Source organism: Sminthopsis crassicaudata, chromosome 5, assembly GCF_048593235.1.
Source record: "Sminthopsis crassicaudata isolate SCR6 chromosome 5, ASM4859323v1, whole genome shotgun sequence".
NCBI lineage: Eukaryota > Metazoa > Chordata > Mammalia > Dasyuromorphia > Dasyuridae > Sminthopsis > Sminthopsis crassicaudata.
In genome coordinates, this window is record NC_133621.1 from 175,853,190 (window position 1) to 175,877,049 (window position 23,860).

Genomic DNA, 23,860 nt, shown 5'->3' on the forward strand with positions numbered 1-23,860 from the left:
GTAAAAAAGTAATGGAAGGAGCATTAGCATGGAAGTTGAGAAATCTGGTTTCTACCAGCCACTAACTTACTATATGATTTTAAGCAAATTGTTTCACCTTTCTGAACCTATTTCCTCTCCTATAAAGAAAAAAAAATGATACTAGATTCAAGGTCCTCTAACTAAAATATCCACCAGCTCTAAAAGTTATCCATCTATTAAATAAATGGGGTCATACAAATTAATCTTTCCTGTCATGTCATGTACTATCAACATACACTAAGAAAATTCTGTCAGTCATCAAAATTTATCTTCAGGAATTTCTCTTGTTTCCTAATTTTGAATACCCTATTTGCATTTTCACATCATCTTATACTTTCAGTAGTCACCATATTTTCATTTCTTTGCCCAAGCTGTCATAGCAGCTATCCAAATTTAAGTTCCCCATAACCCGTGTTGAAATTCCCCTATCCTCTATCTTCTTCCAAGATCTCTGTACTATTTAAACTATCAAGGTGGTAACCAGTTGAATCAGACACACTTATGAGCTAAGGAAAAGTTAATTCCTTTTAACCTACACTTACACTAGAAATCTTATTTCTATGAAATGTATGTATACTTTACTTTCTTCCTGGACACATTGCCCCATCTCTATTTTCTACCCCAAAAGGATGACTTGGAATAATAGGCCAGATAGCAAGGAAACCAGCACCACAGCAAGCCAATGAGGAACATATTTTAAGTCAGATGAGTTTTGTAATAGCCCTCTGATCATACCTTTTTGTCAGTCATCTGTTTTGCTTTTGTCTAATCCTGCTCAAAGATCAAATCTACACTAACTAATTAAAAGTAAAACTCAAGTAATTTTATGGATGAGGAGAAAACTTAACTGTTTTTTTCATACATATGTATGTCTGGGGCTTGAATTCATCCATATAATTTCACTCATTTTTTAAAACTATGTTTGGCTAATGCAAACCTGGCTCAAGTATCAAGGAATTTTTATAGATTTAATGAAACACTGCCAATATTATTTTCTATTTTTATGTGACTATAGAGGTGTAAGAACAAGTAAAGGGAGAAGTTCATAAAATATTTTTCTAGTGAAAGGTCTTTCTTGGTTCCCAGGGTTAATTCCAAGGGTCAGAAAGATGAGTAGGTTTTCTATTCCATTCACTAACATTACTCTAAGAGAATAGTTAGGTGGTAAATGTTACCTCTCTGCCATTAAAAGGTAAAGGTAAAAATCAATGTACAATTAATACATATTCCAGTAGAGATTTTGAAGCAGATTTCATAACTTAACCAGCTTTCAAATTGAAAATGGGTGCAGAGAATGCAGCAGCTGTGGGGGTTACAAGTCCTCAGCAACAATACAGTTTGAGGATGTATTGTTCTTAGAGAAAAAACTCTCCAATTGTGATAAAGATTTCAATAGGTCCTGCCTCATGATTAATCTTGAAAGTTTAGGGGTACTATCTAGCCAAATCACATGTGGTTGAGTTCATGCATACTATTTACTCAGTCCATGATTGTTCTTTTGGGCAATTTGACTTTAATACACATTCAAGATCTTCTTTGACTTCAGATATGAGTCTGTTGTTAGACACAAACCTAAGATAGGCAACTTCTTATAATTAACTTGAGAATGAGATAGCATTCCATGACATTGGGAGGCAGCTATGATATTGAGGTGAGCAGGTTGACCAATTAAGATACTACTAATTTAAGTGGATGAATAACCTTGGAAGAAATTATTGGTATGTTAGAATATTTGGTTTCAGAGAAAGCAAGGGTAGAGGAGATAGAGGCTTGAGTCAAACCTTTTGCAAGTTACAAGGAAAAAAAAAACTGAAATTTTTAGCATATGAAAATACTTAGAATGAAAGAAATATTCCAAAATATAATCACTCTTTCAGTTTCAACATATTGTCAATGATGTTGATGTTGCTGATTGGTCCATCTCTTAGCTTTACTTTTTTAGAAAAAATTAATAAATCAAAAGCACTTAGAATGGTAAGATTTAACAACACACACAAAGGTCACCAGGACATTTTAAAAGATGAACTTATTTTTGTCACTAAAAAAAAAAGATTGCTTATTTTTCATGTATTTTGTAAATTTTAAGTTGTATAACCACTTTGCAATCTACCTCAACAGTCTTCAATTTTAAAACATCAAAAAGATTTTTTTTTAATGTTGTTTTAAAAATTTGCATTCAGGCATACTTATATGCCTTCGAACCTTCATGAAGGCAGAGGTCATGACATGAATATAAACCAGCTATATGTAAAAGAAGATGAAAAATTCCTATTTGATCTAGATTTAGTTGGCAAGGATGAGTCATTTAATCTCAAAAATTCTTATTTCTAGATGTTTTACTGCAATGATCTTCTGGCCTCTGTGAATTGCAATTGTTTCTTTGAGGAAGATATAAAGAAATGCAAGGAGTTAATTTATTATTAACTAAAGTATTATAATCTACCAAATTTCATTCTGTTATTCTCATAGACCAAGGAAGTGGCAGATCTGATGCATCTGTTATAAATGTAGGCATTGAGAACCAGTTGCTTGGTGTTGTTAAGTACTGATTTGTTTTTCATTCTTTATATTTATCACCTAAGTTAGGCACCCTTGGAAGCTATATTAACTTATATAAGGTAATTAGTGTAATAAGATAGTAACTTAATGAGTACTAATATGAAATAATTCTTCAGTACCTAGAGGAATTAATGTGACTTCCAAAGATATCTAACATTATAAGGTTGTAACTGAATACCGGCAAAATCTAGCTTATTGAATCTCTATCAACTGAGTTACTCCAAAGAAATGCTTATTTATATGATTTCTTTGGATTAATTCAGCTGATAGGAGGGAAAACTACTTAAGTGGATAGTTTTTATATATTTTGAGGCTATGGTTATGTGTTTTGCATATGTAACTACATGTTAATGCATTTGCTCTTTTCGCTATCACTTTCAGATGTCTATTTCATTTTATACTCTATCATTACTATGCCATTTTGTACATTTACAAGCATGCTATTTCAATAAATAAATGAAATTCAAACACATACAATACTACATGTTTGTCATTTATTAGGTAGGACCTCTTGGAATTTGTTTTCAAATTTTCATCTAACAGTAACTATATTTTAAGAACCCTTGCCTAGAAACAAGTTATACATATTCTTAGGTATATAGAGCAACCTTTTTTAAATTCCCCTGTAATTTCCTCTCCAATTATTATGTTTCACTCAAAACTGACTAGATTTTGTATTTTTCATTCTAGAAAAAAAGGATTTTTAATTTTTTTCTTTATTTCTACTGCACTAATTATGATTTTCTGGCCCCAATCTAAAGTTACCACATCCAACTCAGAGAAGAAATCATACAACAGACTACTGCTATATGACTATAAAAGTACTAGGTTTATTAAAGGAAGAAGTGTTACAATATTATTAAAAACATAAATCTACTGTTTATTAACATGAGACATAATTAAAACCTATCCCCAAAACCTGAAATATTTTTAATAGAGAAGGGATTCATACTTTTAAAATCTCAAAATTTACTTAAGTAAGTTGACAAAATGTAAATATAAGCCTGTAATTATTTTCATTGTATGTATATGGCTTTGTTTGTTTCTTTTAGGAAGTGCTGGGGTCTCAGAGTCCAGAATTTATCGGGAATCTAGAGGACGTGGGAGCAATGAACCTCACATCAAGCGTCCCATGAATGCTTTCATGGTATGGGCTAAAGATGAACGAAGGAAAATTCTTCAAGCCTTTCCTGACATGCACAATTCCAACATCAGCAAGATACTGGGTAAGAGCTAGATTAGTAATAGACAAAATAAGCATACTTTGAAGTTTCAGTTTTTACAGTTTGTAAAAAGATTTGTAGGGCAAAATAATTCAGGTTATCTGCGAGTATAGAGTATGCATAAATATTGGAATATTTTTTCTGTGATAATATACTAAAATTTGAATAGTGAAATGATATTGTACCTAAAAGTATTTTTACTTCTTTCTAGCCTTGATTTGCAGAACTATTTTAAAAACCAACAACAAAATAACACTGTTTCTGTCTTTGCAGCTTTCAGTGTAACTTGGAAACAATATAAACAAAAGCTACATTCAAACACACAAATGTATATACATACACACACACACACACACACACATATATATATATACATATATATATATATATATATATATATAAAGGAAGAAACAGAAAACCCACCATGTTTACAGAAAGTAAACACCTCAGTTTAAGGCCCAGCAAAACATTTTTTTTTCATTTTCTTTCTTCTTCTTCCTGCATGTCTTCTTTTTCTGTCACTGACATCAATATCACCATAAAATAATATATACTCAACATCGTGAGAAAATTAAATATATTTCTGTAATAGAAGTGTTCATGATGAAAACAGAAAATAAATACTATACTAAACCAATAAATTACTACTTGGAAAATAAATATCAAATGAGTCATTTCTTTCAAGATGTGCAAAGTAGTAAGTAACAAATATGTAACAAATATATTTTTAAAAAGTTCTTGTCAAGGCTTCTGGTTGAGGAAAATATCTGCTGCTAATATAGCTGCCATTTATATATACATATGTATATATGTATATGTATATCAGTTGTTAAGTCATCTTAAAGCCACGTTAAATAAGGTTCCATGCAACAGGTATTGAACAAATCATTTTTGTCTTCCGTGAGTTTATAATCTCTGTTCTCTGCATCTAAGTTTTGGAAGGGTTTATATTTGTATGTAAAATACTTTGAGTTCTTTAAACTACACAAATTTTTCTTTCTAAATAAAAAACTATTCTGTTTCATAAAAAAAGAATTATGGAACAATAAATGAAATTAATACAAACACATAAATTAACATTGTGAAGATGTGTGTATGTATACATATAAATGGCCTATTTGTAAATTTTTATTCATAATGGTTTTATTAAAAGTTTTTGTTGTTGTTGAATAAGATATTATAAATAAGGGAAAAAATATGGGGCTAGAGTAAACCAGATGTTTCAATTTTTTTTTAAGGAAAAGAGAATATATCATGTAAACTATCAGCTAGTGACCTTGACTTCAATTACAGCCAAAATTCTAGAACATATTATTAATGTTAATTAGATTAACATCCAGTATAGAAAACTAAGTGAGCCAGCATGTCTTCATCAAGAACAATCATTCTGAGGTAATTTCATTTTTAAAAAATAGTTACTAGATTGAGGTAATTGTAAATATAATTTGTGTTAATTTTAGCAAAAATTTGACAAAATCCCTCATTCTTTTCCTGTGAAAAAAATATGAAGACATGTGGGATAGAAAATATACACACACACACACACACACACACACACACACACACACACACACACACATATATATATATATATATATATATATATATATATATATATATATATATATATATATGCATTCATAACTGGTTGAATTTGCAGAACCAATTAATTAATTGACATTAATGTTTTAATGTCAGCTTGGAAAGAGGCAGCCAATGGAAGGCCATATAGGGATCTACAGTTGACCTTCTATTGCTTGGAAAAAGGAAGAGATGAAATACTTAACAAGTCTACAATCACATAAAGCTAGGAGGGGTATCTAAGACTATAGATAAGAGTCATTATTCAAAAAAAATCTTATGAGAACAAATATGCAGTAATTAACCTTGGCTCATAAGACCAACTTCACAAGTACCATAAGAGGAAAACATAAAGATAATAAGTTTTGGGGAGTTTACTAGACTGCAAGATCAATGTGAGTCAAAAATACATTTTGGCAGTTAAAGTAGATTGTTTTAAACCACATTGGGAGAGACATACTTTCCAGGCTTAAGGAGGTCCCTAAAATCTACTGTATTACTCTCCAGTCAGATTATATCTGAAATATTATCTTCAGGTTTGGGCATCAAAATTTAGGAAATCCTGTTAAATTGTAGATCATCCACATATAGGCAATCAAGACTGCAAAACGATAGATGAGGATGAATTTATTTCAGTGGAGATACTTATCCTCAAGAAAAAGAGACTTTGTTATGATATTGAATGATATTTTCCAGTATTTGAAGGATAGTTATATATTGAAGAGAATTTATATTTACTATGCTTGACTCAAGACAGAATTAGAGGAATGATTAGAAAGTGCAAGACATAAGCTTATTTTAACGAAAAACTTTATAAGAACTAGAGATGTCTAATTAGATAATGATATTTCATCATTTCAAGGAAAGACTAGATAATCATTTATCAGTTGTATTATAGAGGGAATTCCTTATTCAAGTATAGGTTGTACTTGGTGACATCTGAGATTACATGATGATGAGAATCAGAAATACTACAGTAATAATGAAACAAAATGCTATTTTCTCAAATATTCCTAAATATCTAAATGAAACAAGAAAGATAATACTATTTTTGGTTATTTTTTTAAAGAGCATACTATAATTACATTAGTATAGTTTAGTTATGTTGGGTACCCTTTTATAGAATAAGAAAAAGATATTGCCTAAATTTAGTACTTTTTGAGGTTAGAGAAATATCATTTATACAGAAAGCATATTAAGGGGTTGTATGGAAGATATGCTCTCAAATATCTAGTCCTAAATAAATAAGTCATCTATTGAAATCTACAAGATTATTCTGAGCAAGTTGCCCATTTCATATAGAAAGTACAAAGAGAGCTTGATTGTTTTGGATAACAACCTCCGACAGCACGCTGCTAATTCATTCTGCTTAAAACAGGCGCTTGAGCTGGGTTGACATTTTACGTGGTCTCTGGGGATCCTAGTTGACATTTTAAAGGGCTTCTAAGCATTTTATAATACCCTAAAATCTGGTTTTAATAAGCCATTCTGCTGAAATTGTTAACATAAGGAATCACCTTTTACTGTTTGGCACTAGATCAGGGGGATATGGGGACATCTTTTTTTGATTAGATATACAGTAGTTGGAGTAAAATGTGTAAATTCATTACAGACCCCATAGAGGTGACAGACCGTGTAGTTCAGTCCAAGCTCATCCTTGTTTTGTTGTCAGTTTTAGAAGGAAAGGGGAGCTCTTTAAGACAACGTGAGATGTTTCCTTTATTTTGAACGTCAAATATTATTTTCTGGTTTGAACCTTCTTCTTTTGCAATCAAGAGAAATAGCTGAATGTCCTCCTTAACAAACATATTTGAAAGGTCTCCTTTTGATTGCAAAAGACCAATCTTTTGAAATCAGCAGGTCTCTCTTAACTGGCCCAGGGTGAGTAACTAGAGACTCCCAGATCAAGTAGGCATTTTCATCTCTTTGTGAGGTTATCTAAAATGGCCTTTTCACTCTCCATTCTTGGTTTATTTGGAGGGAATTGTACCACAGCTTTGTGTAGGGGTCACAGGAATTTTGTTTCCACTGAAAATAGCCTAGAATGAGTCAATATTTTTCATGGGATATTTAGAAAATATGAACTATATCATGACAAAAAAAACCCTTAAATAAAACTTACCTAACAAAATATACAATTGGCAGAAAAGTCTGCACTTATTTCAGTTATATTTAAAGTATTTGGGGAGTAATAATATCCCCCAAAATTCCTAGCAATCATTTGCTGACACCAAAACATGTTGTCAATGTGGTTGGTTGCCAAGACCAGATCCTAGAATGCCAAACAAAGGTTGTACTTGTCATTATCAAATAATGTTATTTGTTCTACTAGTTTTTTTCCCCCTCTATACAGATTACATCTAAATGTACATCAATATGCTTTTTATGATATTTCAAAAGTATCTGGCATTGGTTGCATCATTTCTCTCCAATAGTTAATATTGAATATTTTTATTTGTTCTAAAAATTGATATGATTTTAGTTTTCTTTATACAGGAAGTTTGTAAGATAGCAATTGTTTTGTTCTTGATGTCATCACCTCTTTATAAAAAATATTTCTTAGAACTTCATTTATTGATTAATAAAAAAAAGTTTTAATGATCTTACAATATCCTTATGAGATAGAAGAAAAATGAGATTGAACCACACATTTCAGAAATGGCTTGAAGATTAAACAATAAACTTTTAAAAATTTACAATATGTAGTATGGCATTTAAAGTCACCATTAATCACAGTGCTGCTATCATTGTCCATGCATGTGAGAAAGAATAATTTCTTTCCTCTTTAGAAAGTTTTGATGTGAAGACATATTATTGCCATCTTTTATCCCCAAAGGCTCAATCCTTTTTTTATATATTCTTTGCTCCAATATACTATTTCTATACTTTGATCAGCATTTGAAAAAATGGCAAATTTCACTGTAAAAATGCCTAGTGACTCACTCCTGAAGCCAAAAATTATATGCAGTAGATATAGTGAGGTTTCTAGATTAGGAGCCAGAAGAAATATTCTTCAAGCTTCTATTAAAAGTGGTGTTCCTTAGAAAAGTCAAAATTTCTCAAAGTCTGTTTCATCATCTGTATAATAAGTATTATTTACCAAGCTCATTATGAGGATCTCATGAAATTTGGTAGAAATAATAACCAGTTTTTATGATTACAAATCTTTTTACATTATAATTATGTTTCAATATAGTATGATTTTCCTTATGTGTACTTTGTTCCATCTTTATTAGTTGCCATTTTTGCAATTCTTCAGTTATTGGAATAACACTTTCAAGTTTTCTATAGTATTGTATTCTATATAGTATTCTATATAGATGTTATGTAGTATTCTATATAGATGTTTCACTGAAGTAATATATTTGTGAAAGACTCTATTTTTATGGATTAATTTACAAATATATTCCATCAAAGTAATCAAATAAGTTTAGGCTATCATGTAAATAACATGCAAAAAAAATACTAAAATTGGTTAGAATGATTTGGTTTTTTTATATATACAGACTAAGGAAAGCTACTCTGATATGAAAATATCTAAGGAAAAATCTGTCTAGTTATTCAATATTAAATACAAGAAAAGATTAGTTTTTTATTTGATATCTATCATAAAAATAATATTGAAATAGCTATCACAAGAATAATGAACCTTTTTATTTTTATAAGTATTAGGCTTCTGAAGCAAAACACATTTCTTTACAATATGACAAATGCTATTTTTAACAAGAAAAATCAAAGGAAAGAACATGCTGAAATGATGATACTTGTCTTTGCTTCCTTAAAGAACTCAGAATAAAACATTTAGTACCAGTATATTCTAATGGCGTAAACATAGACCAGACTGTCAGAAGATCTTGAATTCTTGCCATTGCATCAACAGTATCTTTTGAAAAAACTATTTCACTTTTATAAAGTGAAAATAATAGGACCACAAGAGTAATCCATGAGAACATACATCCATTCCAGAAAATAAATTAATAAAACTGGTTACTACTGCTAGTAATTTGGTTCAATTCAACAAGAATTTATTGTGCACCTATTATATTAATGGCAATATACTAGGGATACAAGGACAAAAAAACTCACTTAAGGAATTTACATTTAACATATGGATTTATGGAGAAATATAGATATGTATAAAGTATTCAAGGATCAAATACAAAGCAATTTCTTTTGAAGAAATGTGGAGAAAACACTATTATAGAAGTTAAAGACCTCCTCTAGGATTTGATCCTTGAGTTTAAAATGTTAGGGAAAATAACTTATACAGAAGGACAGAATCAGGAAACAAAGTAAGAAGATGACTATGGCTGGAAAAGACAATAGTTAAAGTGGAATAAAGTGAAATAATAATAAAAAATAATTACTGCATCATTCTTCTGGGAGACAACACAAAAATCATTGGGGATTTTTGTATGGAAAACTATGGAATTAGAAATACAATTATATGTGTAATGTTAACAGTAGTTAACAGTGGGGCAGCTAGGTGGCACAGTGGATAGAGCACCAGCCTTGTTCAAATCTGGTCTCAGACACTTAACACTTCCTAGCTGTGTGACCCTGGGCAAGTCACTTAACCCCAGCCTCAGAAAAAGGGGAAAAAAAAAAAAACAGTAGTTAACAGTAATGCTAAACTTAAGTATTTTAAGTTTATAAAATTTTCTTTATATCAACCCTGGGAGGCAGATAGTGGCGGTATTGCTACCCTTATTTTTGAAGAAGAGGACACTGAAGTTAGGAAGGCTTAACTGATTCTTCCATGATGATACAACTAGCAAATTATTAGAGTCAGACTTTGAATACAATTCTGATTCCAGGTCAAGAAGTTCTATGATCTCTTTGTTTAATTTTTATTAATTTCATTAATTGTAATTTCTCTAGCACTAAAAAATACTTTTTGGAAGTCATGTCTACTTTAGTGAAGTTTGTTTTTTTTGTTTGTTTGTTTGTTTGTTTTCCAAAATGTACTTTGAATTAAAAATATAAAATTCCTTGGGTAAGAATATCAAATATATTCATATTTATAATGGATATTTTTATTTGTTATGCTATGTGACTAAGATGTGCATAGAACATAGGATAAATAATGTGCATTTTATTTACTAGTCTATCATTCTTGAGCCACATACCATTGACTAACATTATGTTAAAAAAAAAAAAAAATGTCTGCACTTGAAAAATTCGCAGTGGATTGTAAACATCTCCAATTGGGTTATGCAGGAAGAATGAGAGCTTGAAATTTCTGTATCAGATATTTAGGCACAAAAATCCTAAGAAATAATAGCACTCTGCAATTGGAAGTAGTCTAACTTTACAAAAACTAGAACTATGAGAAAATGAATTTATAAGTGGGAAGTTTCTACCCTAGTAGTCCTTTTTATCTCTGCAGTGGAGGCAGAAAAAGGTTTTGTTATTTGTTCTCTTGAACCATAAATGGTTTTTCAATTATTAAAGCTTCCCTTTAGTTATCTTTTCATTTTCATTATTGTAGTCATTATGTGTATATTCTTATAGTTCTATTTATTTTTTATTCAAAGTTCATACAAATCTTCCTGTTCTAAAAAAATTATTATAGTAATCAAAAAAAAACAATTTTGAATTATTCAGTTATTGGTCATGGCCAAGACTATATGCCACATTTTTTTTTTTTTGAAGTGAATAGACTTGCTTCTGATACAGGTACTGACTTCATTAAAAAAAAAAAAAGGATAAAATCAAGGATTCATTTTTGGGATTTAAACTTAACAAAGATTTTAGTACATTCCAAGGAAAGCTAAATTAATAGAAATACAGTGGAAACACAGTATACTAAATTTCTTCCACATCCAAAGACTGATTTTCTATAGGCCTAATATTTCTTTCAGATTCAAAGGCTGTGAGCTTATTGCTTACACTCTTATCTGAATTGTAATGAGCAGAATACAACTGCAAAGTTGTTTTACAATAATTATTTAAATAGTATTGTCTTCATCACCCCCACTTTAGTAAGGAACAAAACTTAAAGTTGATTAACATTTATTAAGCACTTATTGTAATGTTTTATTGCATAAAAATGCTGTATTCATAGACCAGGTTTATTTTCAGTTACTCCCAAACTGGTAGATACTTATTGTGCTTCCAGTTCTTTGCTACCACAAAGAATACTCTGCAATTTATTGTTTCAGCCAAACATTTTTCTTATTTTTGTGGAAAGTATGATCAAGAGAATTTATGAGATAGGCCCAATATCTAACCAAATCTATGTAAACTCTTACAATTATAACATTTTAAAATACTAGAATCCTTGCATGAAAAATTCCAAAGTAGACCTATTGAAAAAGTATTTATATATATATATATATATATATATATATAGAAAGTATCATGGCTTTGAAAATGATCTTAAGGACTTTTTTTTTTTGTCCTCATCTGGAGAATTCCCCATGAATGAGTTGGATACATAAGACTTCAGTATTACATGAGAGTTTAGTATTAGATATTCAAATAGTATGATTTGACCAATAGAATTCATATTCCTGATACTTGTAGCAGTAGACATATGAAAGCAATAATAAATCCAAAAGTATGCTATTTAATAATTGGATTTTTAATTGTAGAAAGAGTATAATAAATGCACCCTTTTTCAGGCTTAGGCTTTCATGCTATGCGGATGGGGTGTATGTTTTTAGGTTTTTTTGTTTGTTTTTCTAAATCAGAACCATGTATATAACACATGAGTATCTGGACATTTAAAAAATACATGTATTTCTAGCATGAAAATATAATAAGGAGATAGGTATTTTCTCTTTCTAGACCATATTATCTAGACTTAATGAAACCATTTACAAATAGGCACTTTGGAAAAATGGCAATTAACAATAGTGAAGTTACCTGTCACTTGAGATAAGCAAAATAAATAAGCTTTATGAACTTTGCTTTGATGACTCTGAAAGCCAAACAAAAGCAACAGTATTATTTCCTAGGTGAGCTGGGCCATTCTTTTGTTTATCTTCTCTGAGCTAATATACTTAATGGTCTTAAAATACCCTAAATGTTTGGAGTTTTTTCCCAAATTTGTGGAGAATTACACTAATCACTTGCAGGTAGGTATGCCTATCTGCAAATGAACTTATTTCTCCATATTAGCTATAATATAAACATAACGATATCAGCAGGATCGAGGAATATAACTATGAACTTGCATGGAGAATTAATTGAAATGATTTAGCAGCAAAAAATAAAAACTCCCAAGAAGTTTGTTATTTTTTTGTTTGTTTTATCCAAACTAGAATGATATTGGAAAGAGAAGAGGGAAAGAGAAAATAATTTCGGGTTGATTTTGCTTGTCTGTGAACTAGCAAAGACACCTAGGAACTTAGGTTCTTTCAGAGATGAGAACTCCTGTTGCTACCAACTTGGAGGGAGTTTCCTCACTTGGAAATTCCTTATGCCCATGTCATCACAGATAGTCTCTATTTAGTATTATAGGTTAACTCAAGTTGAAATTTTACTTCAAAAATTATTTAAAAGCTATTAAAGTTATGTATCTGAGGAAGAAAATGGCAAACCCCTCCATTTTTTGACAAGAAAACCCAAAATAAAATCACAAAGAGTTGGATATGTCTGAAAAACAACTAAGCCTACCCTCCCCCAAGAAAAATACACACACACACAAATGTCATCAGCACACTCATTTTGTATTTATCCACTGCAATGTAATATATATGTGTACAAATCTGCATATGTATACATGTGTATATATTTAATATTATATATTGTATATTTATTTTACATAAATATAATTTTATTGATAAATAATTATAATAAATATATGTGGTCACATACACAAATATATATGTGTTTATGTGTGTGTATTGTCAATGCCTATAATTATAAATGAATATTTAATATTCATTAATTTTACATATTTAATATTTATAAATGAATAAATAAAACTTTTAAAGTTAACATAGTCCAGTACTCCAATACATTTGTGATCTCATCATTTACCTGCTAATAACTCACAACTTATCCATATTTGCCTGTTCTATGCAATACCCCTTCATGAAGATGTATTTTTTTTCCTTTGTTTCATGGATTACCATAGCTAAAGAATTAACCAATAAGTGACCAAACTACTGATGAGAAGTTTCTTTGTCACAAGCAAGATGTGAGTCCTGTGGTTGTTTGCTTACTCAAAATACTCCCAGCATCACAGACTTTGCCAAAGCTTGTACTTTTCAAATCTCAAAAAAACCTATTCACACCTTCATCAGATATAGAAGAACTTTGAAAAGGAAAGTGGATATATTTAATCTAAATGATGGCTATACTCGTGTGTGGGTGTGGTGTATGTGTTTGCACATGTATATGTAACTATATATACATTTTAGGTGACCATGTTACATAATCTGTAAATCTGACTGAACCTAGACTTAACATCTTACATATCCACCCACCCTCATATGCTTTTGGATCCAGTAACATTGGTCTCCTTGTTGTTCCTGGAGCAAGATACATTTTGTAGACTTCAAATATTTTCACTGCCTGGATGTTTTCCCTCCTCATTTCTTGGCTGCTCTCAGGTACCAGCTAAAATCTTGCTTTCTTCTGGAAGTCCTTCCTAAGCTTTCTTAATTTTAGTGCTTTTCTTCTGTTGATTTGTTCATATTTATCCTATAGAGGGCTTGTTTGTACATGTTCTGTCCTCCATTTGATGTGAACTCCCAGAGGACCTTTATGTCCTAAGCACTTAGCAGTGTTGACACGTGTTTTTCAGTCTTTTTCAATTATATCCAACTTGCCATGACCCATGGTCATTGGGAATTGGACAGCTAGAGAGCATAGTAGATAGAGTACTGGGTCTTCAGTTAGAAAGATCTGAATTCTAATTCAGCATTAGATTCTTATCAGCAGTGTGATTGGGAAGGTCACATAATCTCATTTGCCTTGATCTTTTCATCTGTAAAATGAGCTGGAAAAGGAAAGTACAAACCATTTCTTTGCTAAGAAAACCCCAAATGCAGTCAGTGAGAGTCAGCCACAATTGATAAATGAACAATAGACATTGTTAGGAAGAAAGGTTTGGCACAAATCTCAAAAACTCTAATGTTTTTGTTGGTATTGGGAATTCCTGGTGAAACTCCCTTCATCAGTGCAGATCAGCACGAACTCTGCAATGTGTATTCTTAGATTTAAAAATTACTCAAGTTTGGAATCTAGTAAATTTCAGAGCTAAAATCCAGAGCTTCCTGACTTTGGAGCAAACTACTACCTTTTCTAATGTTCTGTTAATGCTAATTTGGGCTATATTAATTGAACAATTAGTTACATAATGAAGGAGATGATTATTCTGCTTTCCTCAAATCTTATCTAGAGTTATAGGTGCCACTTTTTCAAAGGTTCTTTGACAAGATAGAGTATATCCAAAGGACTATCAGTCCTTTGATTAGGGAACTTAAAAATGACTCATAGAGTTTAAAGAAACAACAGGATCTATATGTGTGTATGTATGGTGCTTAATAATCATGTTTAACCCATGGGACACAATGAGAGTGCCCTCTCCTTATGCAGAGGTACAGCTTGTTCTGATGCAATAGGTCATATCAATTTTGGAACATACACAGATACAGACTGTTTTCTATTTGTTTACTGTGTGGCAAAGAGGGATTTTGTGATTGACTACTAGACCAAAATGCAAGGTACATATAAAAAGCAAGGACCAGTTATATCAATTCCTCTCTCTGACTGTGTTCAAGTAAGGAGGATGAAATATAAGCATCTGAGTAGGAGAAAAACCTTTATCTTCTTTCTTCTTGGGCTGTGACTAATCAAAAGACCTCTCTCTCTGATGCATAGTAATTTTATAGGAACTAGTCACAGCATAGGTGCACATAATCCAGAGTTTATACTAGGCACACATTCATAAGGACTGGGCTTTCACTGGCCAGTATCTCATTATCCAATTTTGAATTCTTCCTTTGGAAAAAAAATAAGACTTAAAAGAGATAATGTCTCCATTCAAATATTTTAAAAACCAACATATTGAAAATGTATTCTTTGTAGCTCTAGAGAGTAGAACTAGGACCAATGGGTAACAGATTTTAGTTTAATTTGAAGAATAATTTTCCCAAAAGAGTTGCCTAAAAAAGGTAATATGCAGCTTTGTGATGTTGAAGACTTCTAGCTCTGAGATGCTAAGAGATACCATTACCAACTTATGTGATATTTCTCTTCATCTAACTAGCTAACTAAACAACTCATTTCCCAACATATTCTGTAATTTTCTATTTCCTTACTTTTGCTTACCCCATTTTTAAAATAATTTGATTCTCTTTTTTCTCATACTTTATTTCCCCCTTATCATCTAAATCTTATCTGTTCTACTTTCTCTCAATCTGCTTTGTACCCTTCTTTATAATACTCTACATTATATTTTATTTATTTGAGTAAATAACATTTCTTTCCTTACTGGAATTTAAGCTTCTTGAAAGCAGGGATCACATTTGGTATCATTCTCCTTGTCTAATATAGCCAGTAAATATCATAGATGAAGGAAGTAATAAATAATGTTTCTATTAAAAATAATTATTTGTTACAGGAAACACATTACAGTTTTAATATTTTGTTGATGTAATTTATTTACTTATTAATGTGAAATAAGCAAAAAAATAGCACCATTATATTGCTTCTGTAGCATACTTTAAACTTAGTCAAAGCCTCCCTTCTTAAAGTATTGGGATTTTCATCTTATGTCAATAAGTCAAAACCCATTTGTGGATATCCAAATTTAGACTAACACTGTAATCTCAGATTTGCTTTTTATTTTTTTTTCTGAATGCTTTTTTCTTTTTAGAATCTTTTTCAGATGCCTACGTTAGAATGCTAATTCTGTTTTGTTTTGTTTTTAAAGGCTCTCGTTGGAAAGCAATGACAAACCTAGAAAAAACAGCCATACTATGAAGAACAGGCTCGACTTAGCAAGCAGCACCTGGAGAAAATATCCTGACTATAAGTATAAACCCAGGCCAAAGCGAACCTGCCTTGTGGATGGAAAAAAAATTGAGGATTGGTGAATATAAAGCAATTATGCGAAACAGACGTCAAGAGATGAGGCAATATTTTAATGTTGGGTATGGGCCATTCATTATTTTTTCTTCTAAACTGAGGGAAAGTACATTTAACAGTATAGCAGACTCACTTGTTTAGTAACAATTTGCCATTTTAACATGAGTAAGCAAGAAAGCCTGTTCGAAAACTGTCAGCCAAGTCCCCTTAGAGGTAATGAAAATTAAGTAAAATAATAAAGGATTACATGGAGTAATGAATATGGAAACTATCCTTGTCAGGAATACCTGAGTTCTAACATATACTATTCATGTGATTCTGGACAAGCCTTTCAATTTCTCATAGCTTTAGGCAACACTGCATTGCAGAGAATGTGCCATCCTGAACAGTAAAGGAAAAATTTTCTCATCTAGGGACCTACCTATATCAATGATTATTCTTTATAATAATATTAACAGCAAAACATTTATGTAGTACTCTTAATTTAGCAAAATATTTATTTATTAAATAAATTAATTCATATGAAAAGTCATCTAACTCTTAAATGAAATTTGACTGGCATTTGCTTATCGAACAGTCTAAAAATAAAAGATCTTCAACTAAAATGTTTTAAATTTGTGAAAACAAGGATAAGCCACTAGATTTATATATGTCAAATTCTAAATTGTATTAGTTCTTTGGTTCATTAAATAAAATTCTGTGAGTTCCATTTTTTAATAAGACTACATAATGATAATTGTTCAAACAAGAAGTAACAGTTCACTAGAGGTCAGTGTGTCATGAAGCCTCTTTTAGGCATAAGGAAATACTTAACTGGTAAAGAGTGAATGTTTAGATGAAAAAGAGGAAATCATAAACCATAACATATGATTCAAACCAAATATATAGTCTTTCAGAATCTTTGTATTTAGCAAAAGGATTATATTCAAGGAACAGGGAGATTGTAGGACAGGAAAGACTTCCATTCTTAATTGAGAATGTTCATTTTAGGAGATTCCAACTCTGTCTCATATGTTAAGATTTTTGAGTCTAGATTTTTTAAAAAATGGTGACATTAAAATGTGCTGTCTATAATGGTACTTATACATGGAATATACCATCTCATATGGTATGGAAATAGCAAGTGCATATGTTTAAAACTGAGGTTTTAAGGACACTCAAACTTCTTAGAATAGTAAATCCTGGGCCTAGTGTGGCTGGAATTCAAAATATAAAAAAGCATTTTCACATCTTCCTCATAGTCCTCTACTTTTGAAAAAGGTTTTCCTTACTGCCTCCAACAGTTTGAAGTAGTACACTGCTTAATTCTTCTCATTTCCTAGCACAATGTCATACATGTAATAGTTGTGCATAAGTGAATAAGCCAGAGTGAACTGATTATTATCGACTTTTACCATAAATCTCCTTATTCCTCACATTACAGCTGCCCCAACTGTAATATAGATAGTTACATTGTTTTAGTCTCAATTTTGGGTTCTTTCTACTTCCCCCATAATCACCTTTGTCAATTAAAATTCTATCACTTTGGATTTGAATTTTATCATAAAGTAGATTCAAGACTTCTATTGTCTATATAACCATAGGCTCAGAAAAGGGGAAAATTGCTGTAAGAAGGAATATAATAAGTGTAATAATGTTAACTATTCAAAATTTGTTGCTTGAAGTCAGGAACTGATGACCAAAAAGTTATTGATTTAAGATGGGTAAGTTTACCACAGCTCCTGAAGTACCCAAATTCTCTTTTATATTTCTAAACATAGGCAACAAGCACAGATCCCAATTGCTACTGCTGGTGTTGTATATCCTGGAGCCATTGCCATGGCAGGAATGCCCTCCCCTCATCTGCCCTCAGAGCATTCAAGTGTATCCAGCAGCCCAGAACCTGGGATGCCTGTGATCCAAAGCACTTATGGTGTAAAAGGAGAGGAGCCACATATCAAGGAAGAGATGCAGGCTGACGATATCAATGGAGAAATCTATGACGAGTATGATGAAGAAGAGGATGATCCAGATGTGGACTACGGGAGTGACAGTGAAAACCATATTGCTGGGCAAGCCAACTGATAAAGAGTCATACAATTGTTGTGACATTAGAGGACCTAAAGAAGCCCTAGCTGGTTCATCTTTACCAGTGGCCAAGCACATTAACTTTCTCATACACTGACTGTTATTTTAACTGTTAGTCTTAACTAGTTGGGACATCAGCTGACTAATAGACCTCAGCCTGCATCAAAAGGCTTTGGAAGGAGAAAAAATAAAACAGCAACAATATCAACAACAAGAAATTGAAATAAGCTATGGGTAAAATAATGCCAGTAATTCAGCTGCTATATCCAAGCACTGAAGTCTTACCCTTCAACTCTTTTTTTTTTTTTTTAAATAAACTTTATGGCTGTTTGTTCTACAATGTTCTAGAAATTCTCACTCAGGTACACAGTGCCAACAAGTGGCTTGTGAATGTGTTTTGTTGTTTTGTGCTACAGTTTAAAAAAAATAATAATTTTTTTTTATTTTTGTTTTGGTAATGCACCTGACAGAAAAAAAAAGAAAGATAAACTTCTCTTTACTCCCTTCCACAGTTTCCATCTCTATACCTTTGCATATTTTAGGGGTGGATGTGTATGAGAGGGGAAGAGGGAAAGAGAGCCTGTTTTTGTTTTTGTTTTTGTTTTTCTGCCATCTGACACCCAATAGGCAATTATTTTCTTCATTGAGGACTTGGTTCATCTATTGCACACCACACTGCGTCTTTGAGCAAGTGCCAAATTTGTACTGAAGTGTTGAACTAGTTCATTTTTTTTGGTTTTGTTTTCTGTTCTTTCTCAGTTAGGACAGTATTATGTCTTAGACAATCCCTTAAAGAACCTAATATACCAGCAGCTGGTGAGATTTTAAGTTTTTAATTTTTAATTTTTTTTAATTTTATTTTTTTGGAAACTGTAGGTGCCGTTCTCAGGTGAAAAGAGAGAGAGAGAGAGAAAGAGAGACATAAAAAAAATTTAGAGAAAAGTATTTTCTGACCTTGGATTTTTGTGTGTATGTGTGTATGTTTATGGTACTAATAAGAATAATATTGGACCATTGTGAGTAAAACCCACATCTGGGGATGAAATCCCACATCCTCTAAGTGACTGGTCTGGAAGTAACTTTGACCTTTAATTTGCACTTCAAATGACAACTTAACTTAATCAAGTATGGGGCTCAGAAATTATGTTTTTAAACTTCTAATATTATCTTCATTTGATGGATCTGGTGGTCCTATTTAACAGAAGTGTGCATGTATAACACAGAAGCCACTAACAATACACAACCTATTTACAGATGCCTTTTTCCCTTTGATGATTAGTTTTCCTAACCTTTGGCTATTTGAGGGTTTTATTTTGTTTCATTTTGTTTTTCCCTAAGATCTTTTGGCCTCTAAGATTATTCTTCACATTGAGTAAGTCTGGCCTTTTGGCAGAAATTGAGTAAGCATTTTTCTTCAACATTCCATTCAGTTCTAACCAGGAATTGGATCTAGTGATTTTATAAGGTATTGTGTTGTGTTAAATTTTTCCCCCATTTTCCTTTGTGATGAGATAGTCTCTTTGTATTTCATGACAGTGAAAATGACAAATATTTTCACAAAGTAGACAGCAGGATTCAATTAAAAAGCGACGACAGCCAAAGTAAATTGATAATATCTGAGCTCAAGCCACCATTGTCTGCTGAACTTGCCTTTGCTAAAAACATCCTCTAAAGACATTCTCCTGAGGCATGGTGTGCACATAGAAAGACAACAGGTGATGATTATTTTGTTTCTTTTTTGCTTGCCAAAGGGCCACTGAAAGTGTGAGGCCTTTGCAAATAAATGCCGACTTTCCAAGGAAATTAACAACAATGGTCATGAAACAGGATAGTATACCAACCAGTAATTTGGATGTGCGATGTTATTCACTCCATCTTTTTACTCAACCCCACCATTCCCTGACCTATACTCCTGTTCCCACCAATTTGGATTTATACCTCTGAATAGGAACAAAACATCCTTTTCGTTTTTCTCTCTCTCAAAAGACTTGCTCTGGGGTTCTGCTTGGAGGAGCTATTCATATCCTGCATGTCAGAGATTTTGTTTCCTTTGTTCTTCTGTTTGTATTTGATGACTGTATATTTCAGTTGAACTGCCTCTTCTTGCTAGTGTTGTGATGATGATGATAATAATAATAATGGTCAGCTGTTCCCAGATTAGTAAATTATGTATAATTTATTTTATTTCCCCTATTCTATTTTATTCTATTCTGAATTGGAAATGCAGCCAACAAAGCTGTTAAGATATTTAAAACTAATTTCCCTTCTCCAACTTCTTACATATATAGTACAAAAAACTATATATATATATAAATATATAAAAATATATATACAAAAAACTCACTTATCCCAACATCTTTTTTTCCCTCCCTTTTAAAAAATTTTGGCCTCAGCAATGTCAAGTTCTGATGTTTATTATGAAGGAGTGAATTAATGGGAGTGTTGTGTTCAATCTTAATTAACTTCTGCTCTCTCATCACTCATTTTAGTTATTTAATTACCACAGTCATCTAGAGCCAATTTTTTGTTTTGTTTGTTTCTTTTTTTTAAGCACTCTGTTTGGATAAGGAAAAACTAGACACTTGTTTTTATATCATTATTAAGTACAATGTGAAAACAGATTTTTAAAAATTTGTTCCCTGTCTTTGTGAACAAATTATTTCTGACTTATGTGGGTTCACCTCTCACGTTTGCTGGATGCTTATTTTCCACCATGTTATAAATATGCTTTGTTTTAATTTTGTGACTTTGGGCTACAAGAATACTTTGTTTTAGCTCCAGGTAGGTGCCATCAAGGCATTCATGGTTAGAGCCAATTATGACACCCTTGTGGAAAATGTCAAAACTTTTTTCTCCAAGGGAGAAGGCCACATCCTCTATTCTGGGTTGTTGTTCATTGTGAACTTTAACGAAACTTTAATTTTAAACTCAGACATAAATTTTACTAAATTAGATGTGTGCCAGAAAGACCGAGCAAGTGTGTTCTGGAGCATAAAGCAAGCCAGCAGCCCTATATCATATTCCTCAGCTCTGCCATTTGACTTACTAGATGGCACTCTGTGTTCCAGTTTTCCCCTACTATTTAAAAACTATCATGCTAATTTATAAGATGATTTGAAGTTTATAGGTGAAAGATAATAACTTACTACATTAACACATTGCCTTTTCTGTACTTGATTGATTGACAATATTGTAATGTCATAAAGCCTTATTTTTCTCCTTGCTTTTGTTTGTACTCCATGGTACCCATGATAGACAAGTTGGAGAAAAATAAGGTAGTTTTCACCTACAACTAACAACAGGGGTATTAGTCTATATTTTGGTTAATCTGGCATCTCTATTCTTGTTCCTTTCCACTATTCCCCTTTTGTCCACACATACTCCTTCCTATAGCAGCAGTTCATTGTAATACATTTGGTGAATATCTAAGAGACAAGCACTGGAGAAAGTGGATTAAAGTTGCTTATATTTAAGCTGTTAATAATTTGGCTGGTTACCTCAATGGAATGAAATATCAGTGGAATGAAATATAAACCTTTTCTCAATACATTCATGCCTTAAGTTAGTCAAATAAAATTTTAAGTACATTTAATATCCACATTTAACAGCAATTTAATCAGGCCCCAGAAAGAACAGTAACTATTGTTCTAGCTTATAAATTAGTTTGGTGCCCTACCAAATCCTCTTACAGCAAATAAATATGAAAGAATGTTCTTCTTTCATAACATTAATTCAAAAATTTGGTTTATGCATATAATTTTTTTACATAAGTCTATATTAAGAAGTAAATTGTCTTTAATTTTTTTATATTCCACTTTCAGAAGTTCTCTTTTTTTCTTAATCCAAAGACATGTGCAGTTATTTAGTCCCAAGGAAGCCTCTCATATCATATTTTAGATAACAAAAATATTTTACTTTCACCTATTCTATGAGGTGGATTGTCCACTTGTAACTAAATAATTATACACTGTATTCACATGTGTAGATTTATGAAATATTGGTCTACCAAGTTACTGACAAAATAAAAAGTATGGTTTTACAAGAAAAAATAAGTTCACTTAAAGTGGATTCAAGTAGCTCCTTATCTTATAGGGCAAGGGTATTTGTTTAGCTTGGCTTCTAGAGTACTTACATTTAAAATTTTTCTTCTATCAGTTTCACAGACTGAAGATGATGTCATGTTGGGTTTTCTACTGATTGATTTCTATCCTCCCCAGTGTTTCTGTCACTGGTTCGCTAAAACAGTATTTATATAGCTCCATTGGCTCTAAAGCTCTTAGTCCTTCTTACAGTTTGATTTTTAAAAGTGAAAAGGAAAAAAAAAAAAAAAAGAGAGAGAGACAATCAAATGCCTGGAGCTTAAAACAAAGTATGTGCAACCTACCATCTCACTTGAAATTTAATAAGAGAAATAATTATGTAAATATAACATAGAATTATAGATTTATATTTTGTTCATAACACATAGTGTAATATAAGTTGTATATTTTCATGTTTTTGGTTTTATGTTATCATTCATGCCACAATAAAAAGAAAATCGGAGTTTATGTACTCAAAAAAAAAAAAAAAAAAAAAAAGATGTGGGTTGCCACCATCCTGTTTTTGTTTGTTTTTGTTTTTGTTTTTTTGCATTTCCCTTTTTCAGTATTACTGCCCTAAAAGGCACCAATAAAAACAGCAAATGTGTTCTTTACCTATTACACTGTGTTTCTTTTTCCCAATTCTTATTTCAAAACTGTGATCTTTAGTCATGTTGTCAAAAAAACAAAACAGGAAATGATCATTTCTTTTTTGCTTTCAATGTAAAAAAAAATCACTTTTGTGATTTTCAAAGACTAAAAATACCATGACTGAGAGGACCTGAATGTTATGGTATGTGTATACACCAATCCATCACTTTAATCACTTTCATATTTGCATTTTTAAATGAGAATAAGGCAACCGACAATTCTGTTTTAGGAAGATCAGGTTGAAAGAATTTAGTATACAGGTGAGTTCTTCAAATGGAAAATGACTATTTTCTGTAAGATTTCACTACCAATATTTTGGTTTTGATCTGAGAACTGAGTGTTTAATTCTTAGAACTAAACAATATTATTAGAAATAACAGCCAAATCCCATTGTAAAGCATCTCACTCTGCCACAAATTTTGATTATACTGTCGAATCAAGTAATGTCTCTTTTTTTTCCCTGCTAGTTCTTGTCCATCTCTCATTTCCTAAAACTTATAAATATGTGTGCAACATGGTTTTTGATATGGATTCAATGATTTCATGATTTCTTGATATGGATTCTATTCTGTTCGGTTCCTACAAACATTAATTAAGTGCCTACCGCTGCCTCAACCCAAGTTCAGGTCTTCA

General features: G+C 31.5%; 1 protein-coding gene across 1 annotated transcript in view; it reads left to right on the plus strand.

The window, feature by feature from the left end:
- The window catches only part of SOX5 (SRY-box transcription factor 5), a 449,917-nt gene extending 426,720 nt beyond the window's left edge, over nucleotides 1-23,197 (plus strand). Inside the window, 6 exon segments of the mRNA XM_074268831.1 lie at nucleotides 3,633-3,806; nucleotides 16,276-16,307; nucleotides 16,309-16,359; nucleotides 16,361-16,417; nucleotides 16,419-16,495; nucleotides 18,191-23,197. Of these exon segments, the coding sequence (XP_074124932.1) occupies nucleotides 3,633-3,806; nucleotides 16,276-16,307; nucleotides 16,309-16,359; nucleotides 16,361-16,417; nucleotides 16,419-16,495; nucleotides 18,191-18,494 (695 nt within the window). The 3' untranslated portion in view covers nucleotides 18,495-23,197.
- The last annotated feature ends 663 nt before the right edge of the window (nucleotides 23,198-23,860 follow it).